This window comes from Phoenix dactylifera, unplaced genomic scaffold (genome assembly GCF_009389715.1).
Source record: "Phoenix dactylifera cultivar Barhee BC4 unplaced genomic scaffold, palm_55x_up_171113_PBpolish2nd_filt_p 000076F, whole genome shotgun sequence".
NCBI classification, from domain to species: Eukaryota; Viridiplantae; Streptophyta; class Magnoliopsida; order Arecales; family Arecaceae; genus Phoenix; species Phoenix dactylifera.
Window position 1 is genome coordinate 999,126 of NW_024067675.1, and position 25,504 is coordinate 1,024,629.

A 25,504-nucleotide genomic window follows, 5' to 3' on the forward strand; every position below is an offset into this window, starting at 1 on the left:
CCACCGACCAACTGTGGCTATGCCCGAGCAAGGAGGATGTGCTTAGCCCCGGTTGCGTCCCTGTCACCACCGCCCGTGGTCACATCCGAAAGAGGAGCCCCACCATCTCCAACTGCCGCCGTGCCCCAAGCCGGCATGGCCGACAGCAGCTACCCGCGAAGGAGAAGACCTAGCGGGTACATATTGGGTTAACGGAGCGAATCATGCCCGTTAACCCAAACCCACTCAGTCAAAAAAAAAAGAAAAAAAAAGAAAGCACATGCATTACACGTGACAGGCTCTTAGCGGGTTATCGGAGCGGGTCGCGCCAGATAACCCGAATCGTCCGGATTCGAGTGAAAAAAAAAAAGAAGAACAAAAAAGAGAAAAAAAAAAGAAAGGAGGGAGGGAGAGAGAGAGAGAGAGAGAGAGAGAGAGAGAGAGAGAGAGAGTTTTCTAACGAATGTAACATATGCAACGTAAATAATGATATTATACTGTTTTTTTCTCCTGCGACCGTTGAGTACTAGACATGTCTTGGTGCCAATTAGTTCATTCTCATCCGTTTGGATCCGACGGTCGACCAAATGAGTTCGGGATCCGACGGTCGAAATCACTTAGAAACCCTTCATCCAACGATTCCAACCCAAGGGTCAAGGCCCTCCGCTCCAACCATCCTCCTTCCCCGACTTGCTGCGGCGCTGCCCACCTTCGAGTACCTTTCTTCCCCGGACCCCAGTCCCCACCTCCTTCTCCGTCTGCCCTAGCTTTCGCTCTCCCCTCTCTTTCCGGTGCTGCCATTGTCTCTTCCAAAACCACCTCCAGCGCTGAGCTGCCTTTTCCCCGCGGAACTCGTCGCTCATCCCCTGCCCTAGCTGAGGTAATCTCTTCTTCTTCTTCTTCTCAGGAGTGAAGTAACTTTTCCATCTCCTCTGCGATCTTCGTAGCTTTGCTGGCTGTTGGAAAGAAGAAGGGAAATCGGAGAACAGAGATCAGAACTGTGGGTATGTTTGTGTTTCTGGGGTTGTAGGAGATTGATGCCTTTTCACTTTTTTTAACACATTTTTTATCGTTTATTTTCGGTTTCCAACTTTCCATAACGAGATTTGGAGGTTTTGGTGCGTATGTTTTGTTGGTCTATCGAGGGTTTTATCTGCTTATACTGAAAGTCTCGATCTTGATAGGATCGCGGCTGATCTTAGTGGTCTGGGAGGAAAAGCGAGACCCTTTTGGAGTTGGGTCATCGAGCAGTGTTCGTCAGCTATCCATCTTCATCTTTGTTTAGTTTATTATACTTTTTTATATAGGCAAGAGCCAATCCTGTTAACATCAATGGCTGTTTAGAGATGTTTAGCGTAAGCTGATTTCAATGGCAGATCTGTTAACTCCAGTGCCATGGAATGAACAGTGCAGCTTTGTTATGCATATGCCATTGGTTTGATGGCTGTGATCAAATACTGCTGGCTGTTTTATATACCGTTTTTCTTCATGAATTTGAACTGGTTGAAGTTGCTGGACTAGTTAGGTAAATTGTGGATTTGATAGTGCTTATACTTTTCTAAGGGTGTCTTGCCGCTGCCCCCGACTGGTTGATGAACAAAGTATTGCTATATCAAATATATTAGATTTTAGATTGTCTAGGGATTCATCTCTTTAAGATTTGCTATTTAACTCAGGTCATGAAAGTGTCATCTTGGAATAGGTGAAGTTACCTAAGTGGTGATGGATAGGCATATCTTGATCTATGCACCTCTTATTCTGTTCTTAATTTTATTCACATAATCTACCCTTTTGCCTTTTATTCTCTGAATACAGTCAGTCAATGTTCTTGTCTGTAAGGGACTTTTTACTATTGTGTGTACATGTGTGGGTAATCATGTGTTATATTCCCTCCTTCCCTCCCACCCACCCCCCTTTCTCTCTCTCTTGCTTTCTTGCTGTCACCTTACCTTATATGTATGCATTTTTTTGTATAAATATTTGTGCATCTGCATTTCTGTATGCGTGCGTTCATGTGTGTGTGCATGTGCCTTTGTATGTCTGTGCCTGTATGCTACTCAAAATCTGGTATAATTAGGTGGTAACGAGTGCAATGCCTTTTCAGATACCTTTCACGAGGTCAAGAGGAAGCGTGATAAGAGAAAAGAGGTATTTCATTGTTATTTTGCTTGCATTTATTTATTTTTAATTCTGTAATTTCTTTTCATTCTCATTAGGACTGCTGAGTAAGTATTTTTCATGGAACAAGTTTTCAATTTCTGTCTGTATCACCTTTTTTTGTTGTACTCAAGGAATTAAAATCCATTCTAAATTCAGAGAATAAGTTTATCAAGGTCCATGCCATTGTATATAACATTGTATTTCAATGAATATGCATGCCATTTTTCTATACTATTCATACATTTGTTCCTATAACATGGCAATAATTCTGTAGGCGACTAGATGTGAATTTCTCTTTCAAATGTGTGCATGTGTGAATAGTACCCTAAGCAAAATCAATCTGGATCATGAAATGAAAAACAAACTGCAAACTGATATCCGATTTTAATTTGTTTCTCTTTCCAAAATGAAAAAAATCCTCAGGTTCATTACTAAGTGTTTGATCCTTTAAACCTGACCTTGCTTCTTATGTCTGTTTTGTGCTATTCCTGCTTTTCTTCCATTATCTTGCTTTGAGCACAAATTCTTCTTCTCAATGGCACTGATCTTTAATGATGAACTACTCCAATGCCAAATTTTGATGGGTTCCAAATATGATTTGGGGTATTGTTTTAGATTGATTGTTATTTTGTGTGGTTTTGTTTTGGCCTTGAATAGGCTTTGTATGGCATGCTTATGTACTAAATATGTAATCTGATTGGTTGTTTATGTTTTTCAAGAAATGTCAGATAGGTATTACAGCTCCTTCATTTTCTTTTCTTTTTTGTCTGTGACCGTGCTTGCTGTTTCCTAATTTTCTTCTTTTTTCCCGCAATGTTTATTGTGATTACTTATGAATTGGTTGGTTCATTATTCTCATAACAGGGAACCACATCTGGACTGTCTGCCATTCCAGAACTTCCACAATTGCATCCCAATGTGCGCAACTACATGTTCTTTTGCTAAGGTGATGAGCAGTTTGGTGGAGTAATTTCCTTGACCAGTTTGTGTAGGTTGCTAGTGATACTGGAATTTTGTTTTGGTAAATAGCCGAGTTACAGGTTTGCCATCTGCCTTTAAATTTTGACTTGCAGACAACTTGGATTTGAGTCCTGACATCTAATAGGTTTCAAAGGGAACTTTATATTTGCTACATTCAGCAAATATTTCCAATGAGTGATTTGTTTGATTAATCATGGCACTTAATTGTTGCCTTGACAAATGCTACTTACCCTTGTAAAAAGTTTGATGGACTATCTTATAGGCACCTTCTTGTTTTTGGTATAATACCCGAGCTTCTTTATTGTTGTATGAGCGGTATGAAAGTGACACATTATTTGATCAATGCTCGAATCGTCTAGATTCTTTTCGAATGTATTTTATGTTACAGTATCAGATTGAAAGTTATGTCTGCTAGTACTTGAGTATGGCCGTTTGAATTCATTTTGCTCATTCGAACCTGATTGAGCACGGGGATGTTAAAGCAATAGCTATCTGCTTTACTCTTTAGTTGTTCTGCTTTGCCATCTTTTCTTGATCTAAATGACCAACAACATCTCTCCTTCTTGGATTGTAAATATCCAAACGCTGGATGGCTGCTATTTTAAGCCCTCTGCGTCAAATGAACTTGAATGAGATTAAAGGGTCAGTAAGCAAAGTTATCACGATTCGATTTCTAACAAATTTCACAGCCAAAAAGTGTTGTAATTGACGCTATATCCCTTCCGTGGCATGGTTGGGACATACAGAAATGCTCTCCCTGTATTTGCTTGCTTTTGTGATATATGCGGAAAAAAAATGTTGTTCCATGCTTTGAAATTCCTTCTTTTGGAAAGCCATATATGATGCTGAGTTGCTCGTGCACAAAGATAATATTAGATCCTTGTTATCGAGCCCGAGCTCACAAAGATAATATTGGATCCTTGTTATCGAGCCCGAGCCCGAGCACAAAGATAATACTGGATCCTTGTTATCGAGCCCAAGCCTGAGCTCGGGCTCGGGCTTGAGCTCGTAATTGAAACGAACTTTACGAGCTCAAGCCCGAGCCTTTGCATTGCCAAGCAAGCCCGAGCTCGAGCCCAATACAGAGCTTGGTATCGAGCCCGAGTCTGAGTCTGAGCCAGAGCCTGAGCTTGAGCCCGAGCCCAAGCTTCTCTAGTCAACACTCATGACCATCCAAAATTCTCAAAAGGGTGTTGAAGTACGGAGTCCCCGAATCGAAGGCTCCGTATACTCCATCCGGCTCATGAAATTCATCGATTCAACGTCAACTATGTTACGACCTCGAATCGTTGGTGAGGAACATTATGAAACTGCGCAAAGAGTTAAGCAAACTTCACAACGTTACAAAGAACTTCAGGACATTATAGTTATCCTTGGGTAAATACCAAAATCTCAGAATTTGAATTTACGATCTATTCATTCAATATTTCCCTTTTTGGAGGACAAATTATTTTTTCGGTACTCTTTTTTTATATATAGCGCTTGGATTGTGGGAATTGGAATAGGTTCGGTAGCGGATCACGAAATCTTGGCAAACCAGGTGTTTGACTTCTCCAATCACATGTCCATGTGGCTTGTCTGTGATAACTTCTTCGAATTTGCGTGAACTAGCGGACCGATCTCTACACCAGCTTCCTGATCAAAGGAGAAAGCCTATCTTACCCGCCTGAGTCTGAAAACCTCGAGCCGAGCCTGAGCCTGGGACAGGCCTATAATCCAGGCTTGCTAAGAATAGGTGGCCAACTAGTTTGTGTATCATATTTGGCGCGAGCCGTCCCACTTCACAAGTCTGGTTGCAGGAGCGCTCTTCCTGAGGCTGAGAACATTAACCTCGGTATTGCCCGAAGAAGTATGGTCCCGCTCCGATCAAGCAGAAAAGACGCACCACGCACATCTTAAAAGACCGTTCGTTGGAAGATGATTAATGTCTATCAATCATGTAGCCATGATCTCGGCAATAGTTATGATTGCTTGGCCAATAACTGCACGATTGGCATAATTATCACCAAGTGTATAATGTGAGAGCCGTTACTGCTGGGGAGAAGAGGGGGCTCCGGACTTAGTCCCACATCGGTTGAGTAGTAGAAAGGATTGTACCTTATAAGGAGCATACCCCTTTTCCTAGAGAGGCGCCTTTTAAAGAGCAAAACCGTGAGGAAAATATTGCCTTCAAAGGCGGCGCACACGTGCGTCCTTCTCTAAAGTGGACAATACCTCTTGTCGGGACGCAACTCCTTTTTCTGCTCTAACAAATGGCGCAATGAGCGTGGACCGAAGTTGGAGAGAAGAGGGAGCCCCGGACTTAGTCCCATATCGGTTGAGTAGTGGAAAGGATTGTGCCTTATAGGGGGTGTTTGGTAACCCCAACAGGATCACCTCGGTGATCTAAGATCTCCAGTGATCCGAATGCTGGGGTGATTTGATTCCCATTGATCTAAGATCAATGTGTTTGGTAGGCCATGGTCTAGTGATTAAAAATTTTCGGGTATTCATGAGTAACTTGTTTGGTATGGTACGGAGATCCAAGATCACCGACTACATAATACCACAAATACCCCTGATATATCTTAGATGGATTTTTTATGTGTTTTTAATTCTTATGAATAAAAAATATAAGTCAATATGCTAATTTCTATAATAGCTCCATAATTTTGTCACATATTCTATTTTTAGTAGCCCTTATCATATATTTATTAATCACATAAAATATATTATAATAAAATATTAATATATTTATCAATATATTAATTATTAATACATTCTATAAAAATATATTTATTACTCCTATAAATTATTAATCTTATAAAAATATGTTCTTTTTCATTATAGAATTAATATTTTTATTTATACTTATAATAGATTTTTTAATACTAATAATTATTTTGATTAGGAAAATAAGGTAAATAGGAGTAATATATTAAATATTTTCATTATATAAATATAAAAAATAATAATATATTTCTACCATAATTTAAAATTATCCTTTAATAATAATAGGATAATAATATGATTAGTAATCTATTATAATATAATATATATCATTAAATTATGATATATTTTTAATACTATTCCCCCCCCCCCCCCCTCCTTTTTTTATCACTGGCGTCAAGCAGCATAGAAAAATCCAAGTATTTGATTCACGTTGAGATATAATTCCATGGACAATTAGATTTTTATGAGAGCCTAGATTACTAGAATCTTAACTCTATTTCCAAACATGACTCACTTTTGACGCAACCACATATATAATCCCTTGGTCCCTGGGCCGGGCTGCATTTCTTGTCCATACTGATGGGTCGAATCCATCAATTGGGTCCCTCTCAAATCATCGGGCCCAGCAGCACTCGAACATTTTGGTCCACATAAAAATAGGAGCACATTATGGCCCTAATAAGTTGGATACCAAGAGAACCGAGAAACCTAGTAATAAATCACAGAAATCCCCCAAAACCCATTTAGGATTAGGAGTGGGCAGGGTATATTAAACGATGACGGCAGCGCTCCACTCTTTCCCTTCCGCATCCCGTTCCTTCCATTCCCTCCGCCGCCGTTGCCCCCTCGCTCCCTCCGGTAAAAACGACCTTCTCCCCTCTTCTTTCTTCTCCTCTCCACCAAGAAAACTCCCCTTCTTTTCCTCTTCTTTTGCTGTCTTGTCTTCTTGATCTTTATTGTTACTTCGCCTGATTCTTGAGGAATTTTTTCAGAAATTAGAGGGAATGTGGGGGTTTTCTTGAGTTAATTTTGGTTAGAATGCTGCTTTTGGCGTCATCTTCCTTGGAGTGACCCTCGTTTGATTCTCACTGTTAAATTCCCGAAATAAGATCCAGATTGATTGGCTTTTGAGTTTTAATTGGATTCTTTTGGTGCTTTGTTGGTGGAACTAGACAGGTTACTACAGGGCGCCTTCTAGGAGATTTCTTGCGACAAAGAAGACAGAATTGCCATTAGCCATGAGCGGTGACGCTTCCAGTTCTGCTCCTTTGCAAGGGCAGGCAGCAAAAGATGTGAGTGATTTGTGCCAACCATGACTTGATTTTGATTCTTCTGGTTGAATGCTCAACCAGGATATTTTCATACTTTATTTTTATGACTTTTGGTTTAAAAGTTTTCTTTTTTTTTGGTCTTTTGTTTCCAAGGGCGTTCGAGCTCAGATATATGGTGGTGATGAACTTAGAAAACATGGATAACTGATAGCTTATTTTGGTCTAGTTTAGGACTTTAAATTGATAGCTTCCTACTTTCTTCGGAAGCAGTTTCTTTTGGACTCCCATTTTTTCTTTGTATGGGTTATTATTCGCCTGCAGCTTTAGTTTCACTGGAAAAAAAAGGAATCTACTTCAAATGTGATCAGTTCTTTCATCTAACAGCAAAATAATAAACAAAGTATGCTGTAAGACAAAGCCAATATCGGGGAAAAGAAAATTAAACAAAAAAAATCAAAGGGGGAGTTATGAAGCTTTTTAAAGAGGATGTTATATCAAAACATAAAGACCACCAGGAGATTGAAGTGTTCAGGTAGGCAGATGTAGCAACCCCTCTGCAAGAGATCTGGAATAAATTAGGACTTGTCAGCTTCGAACTGAATGATTTTGGAATCATAACCGTTCAATATTTTTCTAATATTAACCACCATGGATAAACCTGGTTAGAGGGTACCTGCCATGTGTTATCACAAGGTCCGATTTACATAGACAGAACACATTTCTGTTTCTGCAAAACATGGAAACCACCAGAAGATTGAAGTGTTCAAATAGGCAGTTGTAGCAACCCCTTTGCAAGAAATCTGGAATAAATTAGAACTCGTGAGTTTCAAACCGAATGATTTTTGGATTGTGACCCTTCAATATTTTTTCTAATATTGACCACCATGGATAAACCTTATTCAAGAGTACCTGCTGCATGTTATTGCAGGGTCTGAGTTCCATAAGTAGAATGTATTTCTGTTTTAAAGTGTTATTTTTCCCTATGTATTTATCTTTTTGTACTTGTAATTTGCTTAAATTATTGTTGAACGAAGAAGGAATCAGAGACTAGCTTGTCAAGGTAAGGAAATGACACACTCTTTCATTAAATGAGTAATAGAGAACCAAAAAAATCATATACACTTTGTTTAGCTAGGTTGAAAACAATAAGCCTTTGTATAGTTGTGTCTCTAAATCTTATGGAAGGAGAATATCCTTTTGTGCTGGGAGCCTTTAATTTGCTTATAATCATCAATAAAGATTCAATGTTGAGTTATTTCTATCTAATAATGGCTATAAATGGTTAAATCGTAATCCTGGAATTGAAACTATGATAAGTGAATGAGGGACAAGCAGCCAGATATTATGAGGGCTTAATTGGGAATTTTTTTTGTGCCACAAGGACTTGACAGACTCATTTATGAGTGAATTTGAGGAAAATGTCTCTTACAAAAGCAAGCACGCACCATATTCTAGACCGCTCGTGCCAGTTTTTCTTTTTCCCTGCTAAAATCCTTGCTTAAGCTGTTCATTTCTTCTGCATCTGTTCAGAGACTAGATACTTCCCTCAAGGGAAAAGAAAGAAAGAGCCAGCCAGCAAAACATGCTGATGCATAGAGTTGTTATGTTGCTTTGCAGTTAGCTTTTAGTTTCGTTTTCCTGTTTGCTTTCAGAAAATAGCCCATTGTTAATCATTGTATACTAGAGACTAATTACATACTTATTGTTGTCAGTTGTATTAACTTGCTTTTAATTTTGTTTAATTTAATCTGATGGGAGCTGTCTTTAAGAAGTCTCCATTCAAATTTCCAATTTACAAGTCAGAGCATGTCCTGGATTTATTTGTAGATTATGGAGCTTTAATTCTTTGATCAAAATTGCTGCTTGAAAGCATGAACACTGAGTGAATGATGCATAAAGCCAGCATATATAATTTTTCTACTTCTATTATTTGTCTGTTAGCTTGATTCTTTTCTTAGAGACTTTGCAAAGCAATGAACATTGGCTGCTTGAAAGCATGAGAACTGAGGGAATGATGCATAATGCCTGCATGTATAATTTTCCCATTTTTTTTTTGTCTGTTAGCTTGATTCTTTTCTTAGAGACTTTGCGAAGCGATCAACTTTGATTGCTTCTTATTGTCATCTGATGCCAAGTTTTGCATATAATAGCTGTTAAATTTTTGATTAATGGGTCATGTTGGGAAACCTTGCAGATATTTGAAGTTCTGAATTCATTTTGGAAGTTTACTTGTAGACCACCTTTAAAGACAATGGCTTACATTGATTTTCCACTTGGCTGGTCATGTATGTGGCAGGGTGGAGATAGAGCTGGAAGTGTCAAACAGCAGCTGTCAAGATTATTCAAAGCATCCCTTAGTGCAACAGTCCCAGATGAGCCAAATATAGAGCCATTGGTTGAAGTTTGCACGGCAAAGTTTGGCGACTATCAGTGGTACAATTTTTACCCTTTGATCTTCACGCTATATAAATCCAGCCATTCAAACTAAAGACATTCTATTTGATTAATCTGACAAAATATTTAATTAGGAAATGATCAAGTTAACTGTTAACTGTACTAGTTATGATTAAAATTACTGCCCCATCATCGGTGGCATCATTGCTGTAAGTAACATGGAATTTGTCAGTTTAATGCTCTGGGTTTACTTTTGATCAATAAATGATGGTAAATTGTTATTATCTCTGATGCAGCAATAATGCGATGGGGCTGTGGTCAAGAATAAAAGGAAAGTCGACAGAATTCAAAAATCCCAATTCTGTTGGCCAGGTGCTACTTAATATTGTTGAGCAGAATCAACATATATGACTTATAAAATGATTATGTTTTATCATGTGACTATAATATAGCTTTTCTTTTCTTTTTTTCCCCTTTAATATTGGTGTTGGTTGTTCTGCTCTCGTTTCAGTTCTTTGTATATTATATTTCTGCAGGCTATTGCAAGAAATCTTCCTCCATCAGATATTATTGAGTCCACCTCTGTTGCAGGACCTGGATTTGTGAATATAGTTTTGTCGGACAAATGGGTAGCTCAGGTTAGAAGGACAAATTTGAAATAATGTGTATATATTTAGACCTTTATCTTTTATTACTTGTCTTGATAAATCTAAGTTTCTTAGTACAGAGTATACAACAGATGCTGTTAAGTGGCATTGGGACATGGGCACCAATTCTATCAGTTCCCAAGGCAGTTGTGGACTTCTCATCACCGAATATTGCGAAGGAAATGCATGTGGGCCATTTAAGATCCACGATAATTGGTGATACTCTTGCTCGCATGTTGGAGTTCTCAAATGTCGAGGTTCTTCGACGAAACCATGTGGGTGACTGGGGTACACAGGTAAACCTTTTTGAGATTCAGTATATCATTCATGGAGATTAACTTCTTGTATTTTAATTTGAAAAACATCTTTGATTAGTGGTCTCTTGCATTGCCATCTTATTGACATCTCTCTCTGATGCAAATGCATTTGTTCCATGATGATACCATATTTGCACCAACTGTTTAATCTCAAATCAAATTCTCATCTCTTTTGTTCTTCATCCTGGACTCTTTTTGATTCCTTTTTTCTTGCCTATAATAAATAATTTCACTACACATGCAAAATCAATTTGTATAAAGTATCTTGAATTCAACAAGGCCTTCACCCTTGTGGTGAAACTGACCAATCTAATTATCAGCACGAGACTGGATGTTTTTGCATTGTTGCAATTCATTTGACTTTTTAATCTTTTTTTTTTGTCTACATATAAAATATTCATATTTTCATGGATAATCTGGTAAGTTGCTACTCATGGAACAGTAAGTTGTGCTATCTTATTGAAGACTTGGTTGGCATGTCTTATGTGCATGCTGTTTAAAAACTGTGGGACATGGAAAATATATGGCAAAATCAAGTGCTGTTATACATTTTGTAGCTTCTAGTGTGTCATTTGGTTTTCTATAAAATATTTGGAAACACATAGTTCCTTAAGTGTATACTTGAAATCAGCTATATTTGAGATACTTTCTTTGCTTAACTTTGTCAGTAAGAAAACATGATTATTCTTGTCATTTTGTCAGCATGATTTATGAATACCAATTTGTCGCACATTAATTCATTTCTAATCATAACTATGAGATCGTAATAGTTCTGATTGATTTGTCCATCTAATCTTCTACAGTTTGGCATGTTGATTGAACATTTATTCGATAAATTCCCAAACTGGGAGGAAGCTGGTGAGCAAGCCATAGGTGATCTCCAGGTGAGCTGGGAAGTCATATGGATTTTATAATAGTTTCATGTTCTGACAGGAAATTTTATTTTATGTGGTTCTGGACATCTGGCCATGCCTTCAAATCATATACTGCTTCAGACACCTGTATACCTTCTAGAGCACATCCATGAAATAGCTGAGTGATGCTTTCCGTGGCATGCATGCTTTGGTTGAAATAGGAAAGTGAATTTTGAATCTAGTTAAGAGGATGTAGAATGTTAGTCATGGTGAAACTGCATGAATATTGCACTGCTTCCTTTATATTTTAGGTATTCTAATAAAAGCCACCAATAATGATAACCATATCGAGAAGTTTCACTTCAGGTTCCATTGTTACTACACATTAATGTCATAATTTTTTAATACTTGAGTGGAGATTTAGAAGTCATTTAAAGTTTATATGTGTATTTAGTTTAATAATGATGTTAAAAAAGTTCTATTGCATTTATACGAGAAATTGAGATAAGTGAAAAGGCCTTTTTTTTTGAGAGAAGAAGACTTTATTTTCATAACAAAATTTTAAGTATTCTTACTGTTAGCACTTCTCTCAAGACATCCTTCTGAGTTTTACACCTACCATTGTGATTGGTATTTTAGCATGAGCTTTGATCTATATAAGAGTGTTGTTTCTCTGCCCGTTCATATTAACATTCTAAGTAAATATTTATCAATGTTTCGATTTGCTTAACTGATTTAATTTGTAGCTGAAAATCTGGATAGTAAAACTACATATATTAGCAATGTAGGTGTCACCCCTGTGATTTACTGACTTATATGTCTTACATGACATTTTTTAGTACCATGGCATTTATGGCATGCAGTTAGAGAGCTGGTTCATCACATTTCTACTTTTAGAGCAACTCGTCTTTGCATGAGCATCATACATGTACAATGGAAGAATAATAATGTGTATGTCTTAATGCTGCATGGTTTCTATATAAAATTTAAGTGCATCATTAGGGACAAAAGACACTTTGTTCTATGCTGTGTGCCTCTGCTAATTCCATTTTTATAATTGCTTCATCAGCCAAATTATATGGTATCACTTGCTGCTGTATATACCCTGAATATTATGCTTTATGAATCTGTTCTACCAAGCATTTTGATTGAGAAAATAACTTCTTTTGCTGCATCCGGTGATAAATATGAACTAATTCTGATTCACCTAAGTTAATTGGTTGAAACTTTCTAATTTTACTTGGATGTGCTTGGGTGTTTATACTTCCTGATTATGCAGAGTACACCGAAAGCAGCTTGTAGAGAAATTGGACCTTTGAAGATCCTCCCCCTCATCCTCCCCTCTCCCCGCCTGCCCTGCAAAATGTTTCAAATGATCCTGTAATATCATCAAGCCTGGATACAGTAAATAATTGAAACTGGTTATGTGTATGCTGCCAGACTTAGGGTCATTAAATGATGAACAAAGTTAGGGCTAATTTTTGATTTTGGCACTTTTATTTATGGACTGATTTAAGTTGGCCAGTTGTTTAGAACAAGAGATACATAAAGAAATGGTATAGCATCATCTTGGCAGAGACTCTTGTTGTCTGCCCTTCATAACATAATACCTTTCTGTTGTGCACAGTAATAATATTTTATGACTGCACATGGTGTATCACAGTTAACTTGGTCCAGTTGGCAAATGAGAGAGGTAGTATAGCATGTCCACTTTGTTTCCTTTTCTACTTCAACTGTGTTGTGTCAAATATTATTTGGTGCCCAAATCTTATAGTCTTGCTTGGTTAATTTTTGTGCATGCTAGTTTTGATCCAATAGGTCCAAGTTTAGGTCCTCAGGGGTTCAATATTGGGTTGGTTTATTCCTTTTGCAATCTTAGTGATGCCAAAGAGTGGGTCCAAGTTTAGGTTATTTTTCTTATAGTGCAAGTTTGTGATTCATGGAATAATGGAAACATATGCTTTCTTTTATTTTTTCACTTGCACCACCTTTTTCTTGTAAAACTTATTGTTAGAGAAACAAAAAATATTTAACTAGTTTTAGAAGCCTACAATGATTAAGCAAACTGTTTGTTATACAAATGTTGGCCCAAATGCCTGGTTTGCATAACAAGATGCATACTCAGCCATTGTATCAATGAGCAATTTAAAAGTTTGTATTTTACAGTCTTGACTTATGAATCCTCTGATTGTTCTTCTCGTTGGATGGTCAGGAATTTTATAAGGCATCAAAACGTAGGTTTGATGATGATTCGACTTTCATGGAAAAAGCACAAAAGGCAGTGGTTCGATTGCAGGTGAACATTTTGCTTTTGCTATGCGACATGATACTGCTTGCCATATGAGTTAATAAGAAGGCATTACAATTTTCACAATTTGTTTTGTGAAGCTTTCTATTTTGGATTTTTGTATGACAAAATAATATTATTCGTTGGAGTTTGTTGTCTTTATTTGATTGCAATTATCTTCTTATTTGCTTGATCTGTTGTATCACAGGGTGGGGAGGCCAGATATAGAGATGCTTGGAAAAAAATATGTGAAATAAGCAGGAAGGAATTTGACCTGGTGTATCAGTGCCTTGGGGTTCATTTGGAGGAAAAGGTATATTTAATTAGAGATGAACTACTTGGCTTTGTCTTTTGAAAGTATCTTGTTATTTAGGAATTTTGCATATCACACCCAGGATTTTATCAATATTATGTATAAGACCTCCTCTTATCCTTATATACAAATCAACCTACATAAACTTGATTGTATTTGCAAGAATCCCCTGTGGTTAGGTTAACTCTAACAGATGAGTGGATGGCCATGTCATTTAGTGGGACTGTTGCATATACAATTTGAGTTTATTAGTATGGATTTGTAAAGAGGAAAAAGGGGAGATGTTATACCTAATCCTGATAAAATCCTGAGTGTGATATGCAAAAAAATCATTTATTTAATGTTGCTTACGTTGAACTTAAGGAATTTTTTGCTTTTTTTTTGTGCAATTCTGGCTTGCTTTCAAATTTTGCTTAGTTGATTATGAAAAATATCAAAAAATAGTTATTGATAATATGATTATTGGTTGTTGTGTATGCGCATTGATATTTATGAGTTGTTTGGAGTTTGGACCACATTTGTGCTTTTGGATTTCGACATGATTATTTGCATATGATCAATAGGTTTCTAATTGGAGCATATGTGACGCTCACATGAAGAAGTTTGTGATCTTAAGATCAAGTTTATGTTTTGGACGGACTTGCCATATTGGAGGGGCCTTGGAGATATTTACTCGAAGGATGCCTTTTGTTTTCCAAAAATTACCTTGTCTTTTTGTAGAAATTGCAAAGAAACATGTAAACCTGATACATGAATTGGAAGGAATATTTAGTGCTGCAAGAAACCTAGCCACTGGTGTAGCCTGAACTATTAATTGGAGTTTTTTAAGAGTACCTGTTGATTGATTTCCCACATCAGGATTTTGACATGTTTTGTCTTTTAGTTTATGCTCATGATTGTTTTTAGATCTTTTGTTTCTTTTGTTTTATTATGTTGTGCTTGTAGCAAGCTTCATAAAAATGAAATTCATCATTATAAATATGGTAATATAATGTCTAGATGCATGCTTAATTGATTAAATAAAGTCAGATACATGGAGACTCAAATAGAAGTGATGGTTTATTTTTCCCCTTCTGAAATCAGAAACATACTCGTCAAGGCTGGCATGAATAACATCTACCTTAATCAGGATGCCATTTACTTTTGCTACCTGGATGTTCTAATACGACAAACATACCCTTTACAGGCACGCTGCTTAATTGAAGAAGCAATTGTTTTCTCCCCTTCCCATTAACACTATTAAGGAGCCGAAATGAGTGTTACCTGACCCATTTATAAGAACAGTTCTGTCATTGACGTGTAAAAAGTTTATATTCTTTTTTGTCTCTGTTATTCCATGCTATGCTTCATTTGGTAGAGCAACATCTAAGATGTTAATTTCTTTGTCAGGGGGAAAGCTTTTATAATCCTTATATTCCAGGTGTTTTGGAGGAACTGTCTAATAAAGGGTTGATCGAGGAAAGTGATGGTGCACGTGTGATATTCATTGAAGGACATCAGATCCCTTTGATTGTTGTTAAGAGAGATGGAGGATACAACTATGCCTCAACTGATTTAGCTGCTCTTTGGTTAGTTTGTTTGAGAATCAGTCACAATTGTTTTATGTTTGTACCCCTTCTTCCTATTTAGCCTAATAAACTATGGCTAGATGTTTGTTAGAATAATGTTTTTATAATTAAGATTAGAGTATCAAGCAAGCCAAAGAACAATGTATCATGTCTGTATCCATGAGTATTGTTATAGACGCTTGATAAATTCTGTCTGTATTACTCGTACTTGTTTAGTATACATATTTTTGAGCATCATATGATTCCACTTAGTATTGTTAGGGCAGGTCTAGTAGTATGCATCCTATTAAACATTGTGAGAGACATGTTTAGTTTGCTGTTTATATAAATTCTTTATTCTTTATATGACTTTCATATGAAGATCTTGCATCAGTCTTGTTCTCTGTGCATGCTTCCTTAAGCATGCTGCATTTTTCATGGGGCACAGGTTTTCTGCAAATGCAAGTTTTGGGCTTGAATCCCTATTTAGATAGCACACCTGTAGTAGGTTTTTATTTGTTCCAACTTTTATTCCTTTGGTTGCATGGTAAATGAGCCTAGGGTTCTTCTTACAAACTTTAAGAAAACCTCAAAGACGTGTCATTAGAGGCTGACTACTTATTTGTGATTTTCTTTGTTGAGTAATTTGAGTTTGTGGCTGTGTTTTCACCAAGTTAGACCATCACCAGTTCCATCGTATTGCCACATAAACCTAATCGCCTATTTTGTAACAGTTGAAAGAAAATTATTAAATTTAGCCTGAACTATAGGGTTCTGAATGTTGTTTAGGGGATGATTTTATGATGGTGTTGGTCATCAGTGCTTTATTGGCACTTAAAGTGTTCATTGCCTGTCTCTATGGTGACTGTGATTGCTATTTCTAGCCTCTCATGGTCACAAGCCACCAGTGGTGCTCGAGCTGATTTGAAGGGCTCTCAGGATTTCCTCTGTTGTTGAAAATTAGCATCATCGTTGCTTCAGTTCAATTTAGTTTACTTGTACCTGTTGGACATATATTCTGTTGGGGCTCTTGTCATCCCATTTCAGTCAAATCTCACCACTCTTATCTTACTCAAGTTATTCTAAGGATTTTTTTCCCTTATCTCAAGGCTCCTATTTAGATTGTAGTGCTTAATGATCCTTTTAAATAGCCATGGTGCACAAAACTGATTTGTATTAAGGCCCCTTTTGCTTTCAGACAGGGACTTTTGTGCAGCCAACCCTTTGACGTCCATTTAGGATTTTTTTCTCTGGATTTGGCCTTTCTGGGTGTTTGTTATTTTAGACATTTTGGTTGGTGAGGTTCTTTCTTTTTCTTATTTGTCCCGTTTATTTTGTTTGGGGTGGGGAAGAGAAGGGTGAATTTTTAAATTGGTAATTTGCTGGTCATATCCTTTTTCCAGGTACTATAATTCTCTCTTTATATTTTGTAGTATAGATGCATAGATGTTTTTTGGTAGTTGAAATGCATAGGTGTTTAGCTTTTGGTGATAATCTAGATTCTGGCACTATTTTTGGTTCCTACCTAATGCATGTGTCTATTTGTTAACCACTATCTTTCTAGAATGATAGTTCTTGCGCAGTATAACTTGTGGAGTACTTGTGATTGTTTTTTAACTTGTGCATCTGTTTGTTTGCTGATTCATGTTAATTTCTGCCAGATATTATTGTAACATATCTGACTGGATTGCTTTAATTCCTTGGTGAATTTCAATTGTGATTTGTCCATTTTAGCTGAATTATCATGGATCGACATTTTTTTATTCTACTGATGCTCCATCTTTTTAATGCTTTTACATGAAAATGACACGTCTATTTTATTTCATTCAACTTTCTAGTTTTCATCTGATTCATGATGTGCATCTGAAGTTGTATGTATGGTCAAGATGGCTATTTGACATTGCTTTCTAACCTTTTGAAGGTATCGTCTTAACATTGAGAAAGCAAATTGGATAATATATGTAACAGATGTTGGTCAGTCACAGCACTTTGATATGTTTTTCAGTGTGAGTATCATGAATTCATTATTCTGTAGCCAATGATAATATCTTTTTATCCATCTTAGTAATATAATTTATCATCTTTTTATTCTCCTCACTTGCAGCTTAGTACTGGTAAGTATCCTCAGTGAGCTGTCTACTTTTAATGCTTAGATATGAACTTTAAGTTTCATTTTAGTTATGTAGTAAAGATTATATTACTTTTTCCTGATAAACTAAAATGAATGGTTGTCATAATGCTTATGCTGTAATCCTGTATTTCAGGCTGCTAGACGAGCTGGTTGGCTTCCAGATTCCAATGGAAATTTATATCCTAAAGCAAGCCACGTTGGGTTTGGTCTTGTTCTTGGATCAGATGGCAAGCGCTTTCGAACTCGCAGCTCAGAAGTTGTTCGATTGGTAGAGTTACTCGATGAAGCTAAAAGTCGCAGTAAAACTGAACTTCAGAAGCGTCTCAAGGAGAATGGTATTAAGATAGCCTGGCTTATTCTTCAGTTTGGCTTATTATTTGGCTTTTTTTTACGAATCCTTGAAATTCAGTTAGTTCTTACCAGTATGAACCATCCTTTTCTTGGATGCTTAATCAAGTACGATCAAAGCATGTTGGAATTATTTTACAAGTTATATATGAGTGGTATATAACAATTCATTACCTTGGATCAGGTAAAATTGCAGAATGGACGGACGAGGAGCTTGAGAAAACTGCTGAAGCAATTGGCTATGGCGCTGTCAAGTATGCTCTCTAGAACTTGTCTTTGCACATCTAGCTTCAATTGTCCTCTATAGATAGATAATCCTGCTGGCAAAGGTTTTACACGTTGCTACTCAACGTGTTTTCTCAGTTGCTGCACTTATACCTGTTTAGTATATGAATATGCACTCTTGCAAGTTGTCTCTAAGCTTTGAACACAATCTCTATAAAGCATCTTAAACCTTCAGTTGGTAAGCAAATTGCTTTGTTAATGGAAATATCACAGACTTGTTTTTCAGTCATGATGCTAGATGCGGATTCTCCTTATTACCATTTTTTTTGATATGAAAGGATATTTCTTTTTGGCTGGGAAAACAAGATTTAGAAACTAGTGCTTTACCAATTCTTTTTTCAGTTGGCTATAGTATTTTGGGTTGATGAGCAAAGTTTAACAGACAGTGCATCTCAATTCCTGTTGGCTTGAATTATCTTCACATCTTGATATTAGTGCAATTTCATCTCGAAACAGATATGCAGATCTGAAGAACAATCGGCTGACTAATTATACATTTAGTTTTGATCAGATGCTAAATGATAAGGTACAGTATTATCTTCATATTTTTGATCATTTGGGCAGGTAATTTAGATAACATTGGATTTTTTTTTCTCGACTTTCTCATCTGTCGGTTGATGGTTATTATATTTGATTCCTATGGGTGGTGGCTGTGTGCTCATTACATTACATAGAAGATCTAATGTATTTCAGTGTAAAATATTCTATATACACTCGTTTCCTGGCAAGAAGCAGTTTGTCCATGTGTATGTGCTGTCTTCATGATCTTCTACACTAAGAACTTCTGAAAATATACCAATATACTGAAATGCCATGTGGGCACTCACTCTCACTCACTCTCTCTCTCTCTCTCTCTCTCTCTCTCTCTCTCTCTGTTGCATGCGATCTTACTGTCAAACATCCACCCAGCGCCACATTCTTTTCTGTGGATTCCTGTGCTTCTCTGAACTTGCTCCCGCTTTTTGATCTTATAAATAATTTGCCTATTTCTTTGTTATTGTGTATTCCAATGAGTATATGGTCCTTGGTTTATGAAGCAGATAACTATTAAATTTAATGCTTGTGGGAAATTACCTTCTTCTTTCTTGACTAATCGTTTACCTACCATTTTCATCCTTGAGCAGGGAAATACTGCTGTTTATCTCTTGTATGCACATGCACGCATTTGTTCCATTATAAGGAAATCTGGTAGAGATGTAGAAGAGCTAAAGAAAGTAAGTCTTCTGTTAAACTTGTGAAATAGTAACTATTGCTGCTCCCTCATCCTTTAAAACTGTAACGGCAGATGCTTTTGATATGCCGTATATCTTGCAATGTTTTCTTAGGCGTATACTGGTGTTTGCAGACAGGAAATATTGTGCTGGGTGAACCAGATGAGCGTATCTTGGGACTTCATCTCATTAAATTTGCAGAGGTACAAATAGTATGGACGTGTGAATGAAATGATATATTGTTTTTCAGTCCCTATAATTTCATCAGTTCTTATTGTCTTTTTAGATGCCATTGTTTATCTTTAAATGAACCAAAATAGTTGGGAGAACCTTAAATTTTGACCTATTAAGTGCCTTTCCATGTAATTATAATATTTAAGTCGTATATATACTTTTAGTTATTTTTCTTTTTTAGATATATTGTTTGTTGATGATATATAATAAAATATCAGATATCATTTTTATTTGAGATATGAGTGCAGGTCTTGGTGCAACAGTAAGATGACGCCATTGACCTACGTGTCATGGGTTTGAAACACATAAATAACCTTTCTACACATGGGTTAGGCTGCGTATTTTTCACCTTTTCTAGACCCTGTTGTGGCAGGAGCCTCAAGAATTGGGACCCCCTCTCTATTTGAGCCTTGCATAAGTAAACCTAAATTTTATCTCACATGATTGGTTAATAATTTTTGAAGCCAGGAAATATTTTCGAGTATTATTTAGGGCCAATGTAGTTTACAACCAAAAGAAAAGGAGCTCTGTTTTTATGGTTGCACTGATGCAAAGGAACAGGTGGCTTTTAAGCCTTATATTGATTGGAGATATACCTTTACGACACAGTTTGGTGAGAGAAATAGTTCAATTAGTCCATGAGCAGTATGAGCAACATAAGTAAACAAAAGGGGCTTTATGACGGGTGAATTGTCCATATTATGGTAGGGTGAAAATGAGCATGGACACTTCTAGGATGGAGTGGAAAACATCAGGCTTTGTTTCATTATGTGCAGTGTTCTAGCCTGTGTTAGGCAATCATGATTAATAATTTGTGGCGAAAGTTGATGCAATGACTATTGTACTTTACATGATTGAGGGAATAGCATTGCCAGTTAAAATTCTCTTTCAAGAAATTTTTATTTCAAGCAGCTGAGAGAACATTCATTTCTTTTGTTATAATGTTTTATTATACATATTTAAAACTTGTTCACATCATAAAAGCAACGTATTTTATATGTTTTTTATTAATTCTTTGTAAAAATCAATCTTTTTGCTATGATAGAAAAGAAATATTTCAGTTTATTCTATGGATATTATCAAAACTTTGTTGTTTAAAATATTTAAAAATATCAATACATGTAACATAATCTTACATCGATATATAATTTTTCTTACAAATTCTCTATAAAATAGATAATTCTTATATATTTTTATTTTACAAATCCAGTCTGATCAATGATACTGTTGGCTAGATCAATCTCTTGCAATCTTACTGACTATAATTTAGATTTTTACCTAGTTGCCTATGCGTCGCATGCAATCGTGATATTTGATTCCAACCCATTGTTTGTGTCTGAAGTGGAGAGTATGTGTTATTTTCCTTTTTGGAGTTCTTTCCATGTTTTTTTTCTCGTGGTGGGTGGGGTCGCTTTGGAGGCCAGCCGTGCGAAGCCAGCCTTCATGGCTCTCTGAGTAGGACTTGTATGCATATTTAAGCTTCAGATATAAGATCATATTTCCCTTCATGGTGATGTTTGGCACATACAATGCACATGGTATGAAGATGGATGGCTATTAATCTCATTGAAGAGCATGATATGAACAGGAAAGAATATATCCATATATAGAGAGAAAAATATGTTTTATGAGGCAGACAGAATGGTCCAGTTTGTAGGTGTTCTTGAGGAGGAAATGGAGAGATCTTGTTTCGTCCATTATCCCATAGGGAAAAGAGATCTTGCTTCTAGCTTTGCACAATATATTGGGAAAATTCTAGATTACATGGTAGATTGTGCCATTTTTTCTTAAAAAAAATCCTGGAATTCTGGCCAGCAATGGATTTCTTGCCTCTTCCATTTGGGAATAGGAGACCGGACGGAGCTCCCAGCTTAAAAAATCCTCTAAATCCTCTAGCCCAACCTGACCTAAATTTAGCTTACATGGGATTGGATTGGGCTTAGAGAAATCCCAAGCACAGATTTGGTTGTGTTGATTTGGGTTAGCCTTCTATTCAACCCAACAGCCCAAGTTGCAACCCTACTGAGGCCCGGCAACCACTTGTGGAGCTAGAAAGAAACTTCAAATGGTATCTGTGTGGAAGTGACCTCTCATTTAAAAACATCTCTCCATACTGTTATTTGTACAAATTCTTCTACAACCTAGTGACAATGTCTAATTCTTCTACAACCTAGTGACAATGTCTAATTCTTTGAGGCCTCCAGGGAGGAGAAAGGGAAAATTATTGATTTCCCTTAAGCAAAGTGCGGGCTCCACCTCTGCATAAAACAGAGCCATTTGTGTCGGATTGTGCATGCGTGACTAACATCGATGCAGTCAGGGTTGTTTTATAATGAGTATCTGTACACTTGTCTGTCTGTGTATGATAAACATATTGACTGCACCAAATTTACCATCGTGCAATAGCTGGTCTCAGTTTGCTAAAATTTACACAGGAATTTGAAAATTGAAAGATGCCATTTTCTCTAACCATTTTTGAACTGTTTGAAATTATAGACTAGAAACAGTTCATGATCAGTGGAGTTCATAAATCACCTTTCTTTCACTTGCCCATGCACTCTTTTCCTTTCTGGCTGAAGGAGTACACCATATAATGTCCAATGTCTATTCATTATAGAGGTGATAAATCTTGTAAATCAATGTTTAAACAAAGCCTTTCTCATGAACTCTCTTAAAACCATTACCATGATTAAATCTTTTTTGAATTCCATTTTCTTATTACTGCTGGTATATACGATCTTTTAAATGGTACTCCATATTTATTAAATGATACCATAATGTCCAAATTTGATGCTGCAGTCATGGATTTAGCCCTTCATAATGTGCTTGTTTAACTTGCTTCTTCAATGTTCCATTGTTATGACTATGGGATGATATTTCAGCTTCTGATGGTTGCAAATATGCCATTATTTACTTTATTGCAGGTTGTTGAAGAGGCTTGCACCAATCTCCTACCAAATATTTTGTGCGAGTACCTGTACAACTTATCTGAAAAATTCACAGGATTTTATAGCAGATGTCCGGTATGTTTACTTCTGTCTGCTGTTTGTAACATGCATGCAGTAATGATTCCAATTATTGTTTTTATTCATGCAATTCACTTCCCCTCAAGTCATTAGAACATATTTGTTTATTTTTTTGATGAAATAGCAAAGGAAAGCTTCAGCTTTCCTGTCGCACTTGAACAAATCTTTCTTGTTGAATATAAGCAAAAAATAGGATCACCCTAGGTATATCTAAAATGATGATACATCTATTCCTCTATCCAACCAAAGTATCCACCTCAGCATTCGTTTAGATGCAACGTTGTACTCGTGATCAAAATATTAGTGAAGATATTTTTGGTGTGCGAGGACTACTTGGAGGAACAATGCTTTATCTGTGAGCTATTTGTGGAAGGTACCATCCCTCTTGTAAACCTTGATGATCTCTTTACAGACAGAGTAGGGATTTAACGGGATGGGAAGAAGGTGATCAACGGTAAGAATGAAACTTAAGCAGAGACAATGGTGAAGAGAATGTAAGATTGATTGCAGCTGAAAGATGGTAAAAACAGGGAGAAGTCATGAAGTTATCCATACATTTATGTCAGATTGATTCAGATTGTATCGTTGGCTGGCCTAAAAAATATTAACTAAAATGTTTCTTTAGAATATTTTTTATTTCCTATAATAGAAAGAATTCTTAGAAAAAAAGATTAAGAGTACTAGTAACTGATTCTATTGGTAAGGCCCTAGTTCCCCCTATTGTGTACTTTAGGATAAAAAGTGAGACTCATTGTGCATGTTAAGAATATTATTTGTTGCTAACAAGTATTCTTCGTAATAGCTGAGTTGTGGTAATTGGCAGGTGGTTGGTTCAGCCGAAGAAACAAGCAGATTGTTGTTATGTGAGGCAACGGCTGTGGTCATGAGGAAGTGCTTTTATCTTCTTGGAATTACACCTGTTTACAAAATATGACATTGTTTATTTATCGGCTGTCAGTTAGATAAAGGTCCGAGTTCAATATATTGATATCCATGGGCTATACAATTTTTTGTAGCCATCCACAAGAGTGATTTTATGCAAGATAACAAGTATTTTATTTTCGAAATTGCAATCATTTTGTAGTTGTGCAGTTCTTTTGAAGTGTCACAAGGACTTGGCCCGTTCCTCCTTGTGTTTCCCTCTTGCACGTTGGATCAGAAAACTCACGGGAAAAAAAGGGGAAAAGAAAAAAAGTTTTTTTTTTTTTTCGGCAGCGGGATTCGGGATGACTCGATGTTGCTATGCGGAGCTGGCAGCTAAAGAGAGAGTGCTTCCTTTCGTTTGTCTGTAAAAGTACTCGACGTGGAGCCGAGATCAAATGCTTGGTGGGTGAGCAAATTAGCTTTTACTATTCCTGGAGTTCGCTTAGGAAGCTGCTGAACCTAACGAGATCCAAGTTTGATACTTCATACTTTCATACTTCTGGAGTTTGGACAGACCAAAGAGAATGAGAGAGAGAGAGAGAGAGAGAGAGAGAGAGAGAGAGAGGGGTTATGCCCTAAAATTTGAAGGCCCGTTCTTAAGGAAAAAAAATTATTCAGAAATTTATATTTTTTTTGGATAAATATTCGGACAATATTTCAGACAGAAAAATATTTATTTATATTATTTTATAGATTGAAAAATAGCTTCATAATTTATTATTCTTGTTCTTTTATATTACTATTTTACTGGATGAGTTGTTCAGACAAATCATATTTTTCATAATACCTGTTATTATATAAATATGATTATATATAATCTAAATTATATTATATTATATATCATATATTATATTATTATGATAGGATTAAGGGTATAAATAAAAAAGTTATTTTTTTTGGCTGATGGAAAAATGATTTATCCATCTTTTAGGTGGATAAGACTTTTCTTCTATTTAGTTGGTAAATGCTAATCTATGAGAAAATAATGATGACAAGCGGTAGAGATTATAGATGATGGAGGACAATAGTGGAGATTGGTTGATGGTAGTGGGTAGTAATGAAGATTATTGGTGGTAATAGGTGGTAGTAAAAATTGATGGTCTGAATATTAGTGGAGATTGCCAACGATGGTAAGTGATGGTGGCGGCAACTGATGGTGGATGGTAGCGGAGGTTGTCAACAGTAATGGATGATGGTGGAAGTCACTGGCGGTGCTAAATAGGTAGTCTTTCTCCTATTATTCTCTTTTAAGTCATCTTTTTTGTGTATTCTATTTGATATGTGTTGTTATATAGTTTCACCATCTTTTTTGTGTATTCTCTTTTAAGTCATCTTTTTTGTGTATTCTATTTGATATGTGTTGTTATATAGTTTCATCCCACTCTCCTCTCCTATCCACACCCTTAGATGACATGATGAGTGGTACTTTGGTCATAACAAATTCAGAATAGTTTTTTTTTACTAAATCAAAAAATATGCAAAAAAATTGATAACGAACTGATTGTCTTTATAAAAAATACCTGGAGAACTTAACCGAGCTATCTCCAACACTGTCAAATTGTTTTCCTGGGTAATTTAGCTCTTGTTGCAGAGGAGTCCTTTTTAGTCTTAAAGACCCATTTACAACAATTGGCTTTTGCTTCTTGTGGTAACTCAACGAGATCCCAGACTTGATTTTTGCCATTGATTCCATTTCTTTCTTCATGGCATCAAGCCATAGAGAGGAATGATCCTCTGTTATGGCTTCTGAAAACGAAATAGGATCAACTTGAGGTCCAACATTAAAGTCAGATTCTTGAAGGTATACAAGGTAGTCATTAGATATTGCTGGTCTCCTTATTCTTGAGGATCGTCTTGGTTCAATAAGAGGTTCCGTATGAGTT

The 25,504-nt window shown here is 36.4% G+C and overlaps 1 protein-coding gene across 9 annotated transcripts; it reads left to right on the forward strand.

Annotated features, from left to right (window-relative positions):
• Positions 1 to 496: 496 nt before the first annotated feature.
• On the forward strand, positions 497 to 23,799 carry LOC103706638 (arginine--tRNA ligase, cytoplasmic-like). Of its 9 annotated transcripts, none has more exons than XM_039116222.1 (21): positions 497 to 859; positions 927 to 983; positions 2,084 to 2,127; positions 3,004 to 3,085; positions 7,005 to 7,124; positions 9,400 to 9,536; positions 9,794 to 9,869; positions 10,034 to 10,135; positions 10,225 to 10,440; positions 11,265 to 11,345; positions 13,528 to 13,611; positions 13,811 to 13,915; positions 15,305 to 15,483; positions 17,384 to 17,468; positions 17,727 to 17,928; positions 18,126 to 18,195; positions 18,683 to 18,752; positions 19,351 to 19,440; positions 19,572 to 19,640; positions 22,596 to 22,694; positions 23,521 to 23,799. In XM_039116222.1, exons 1-21 carry the CDS (start codon positions 512 to 514, stop codon positions 23,629 to 23,631), a joined length of 2,427 nt encoding a protein of 808 aa, XP_038972150.1. In that variant the 5' UTR covers positions 497 to 511; the 3' UTR covers positions 23,632 to 23,799. The 9 variants fall into 9 exon arrangements, with proteins under 9 accessions (XP_038972150.1, XP_038972152.1, XP_038972151.1 ...); XM_039116228.1 differs by having other exon boundaries at positions 653 to 859; positions 7,009 to 7,124; XM_039116230.1 differs by lacking the exon at positions 497 to 859 and adding an exon at positions 1,164 to 1,231 and having other exon boundaries at positions 894 to 983.
• The last annotated feature ends 1,705 nt before the right edge of the window (positions 23,800 to 25,504 follow it).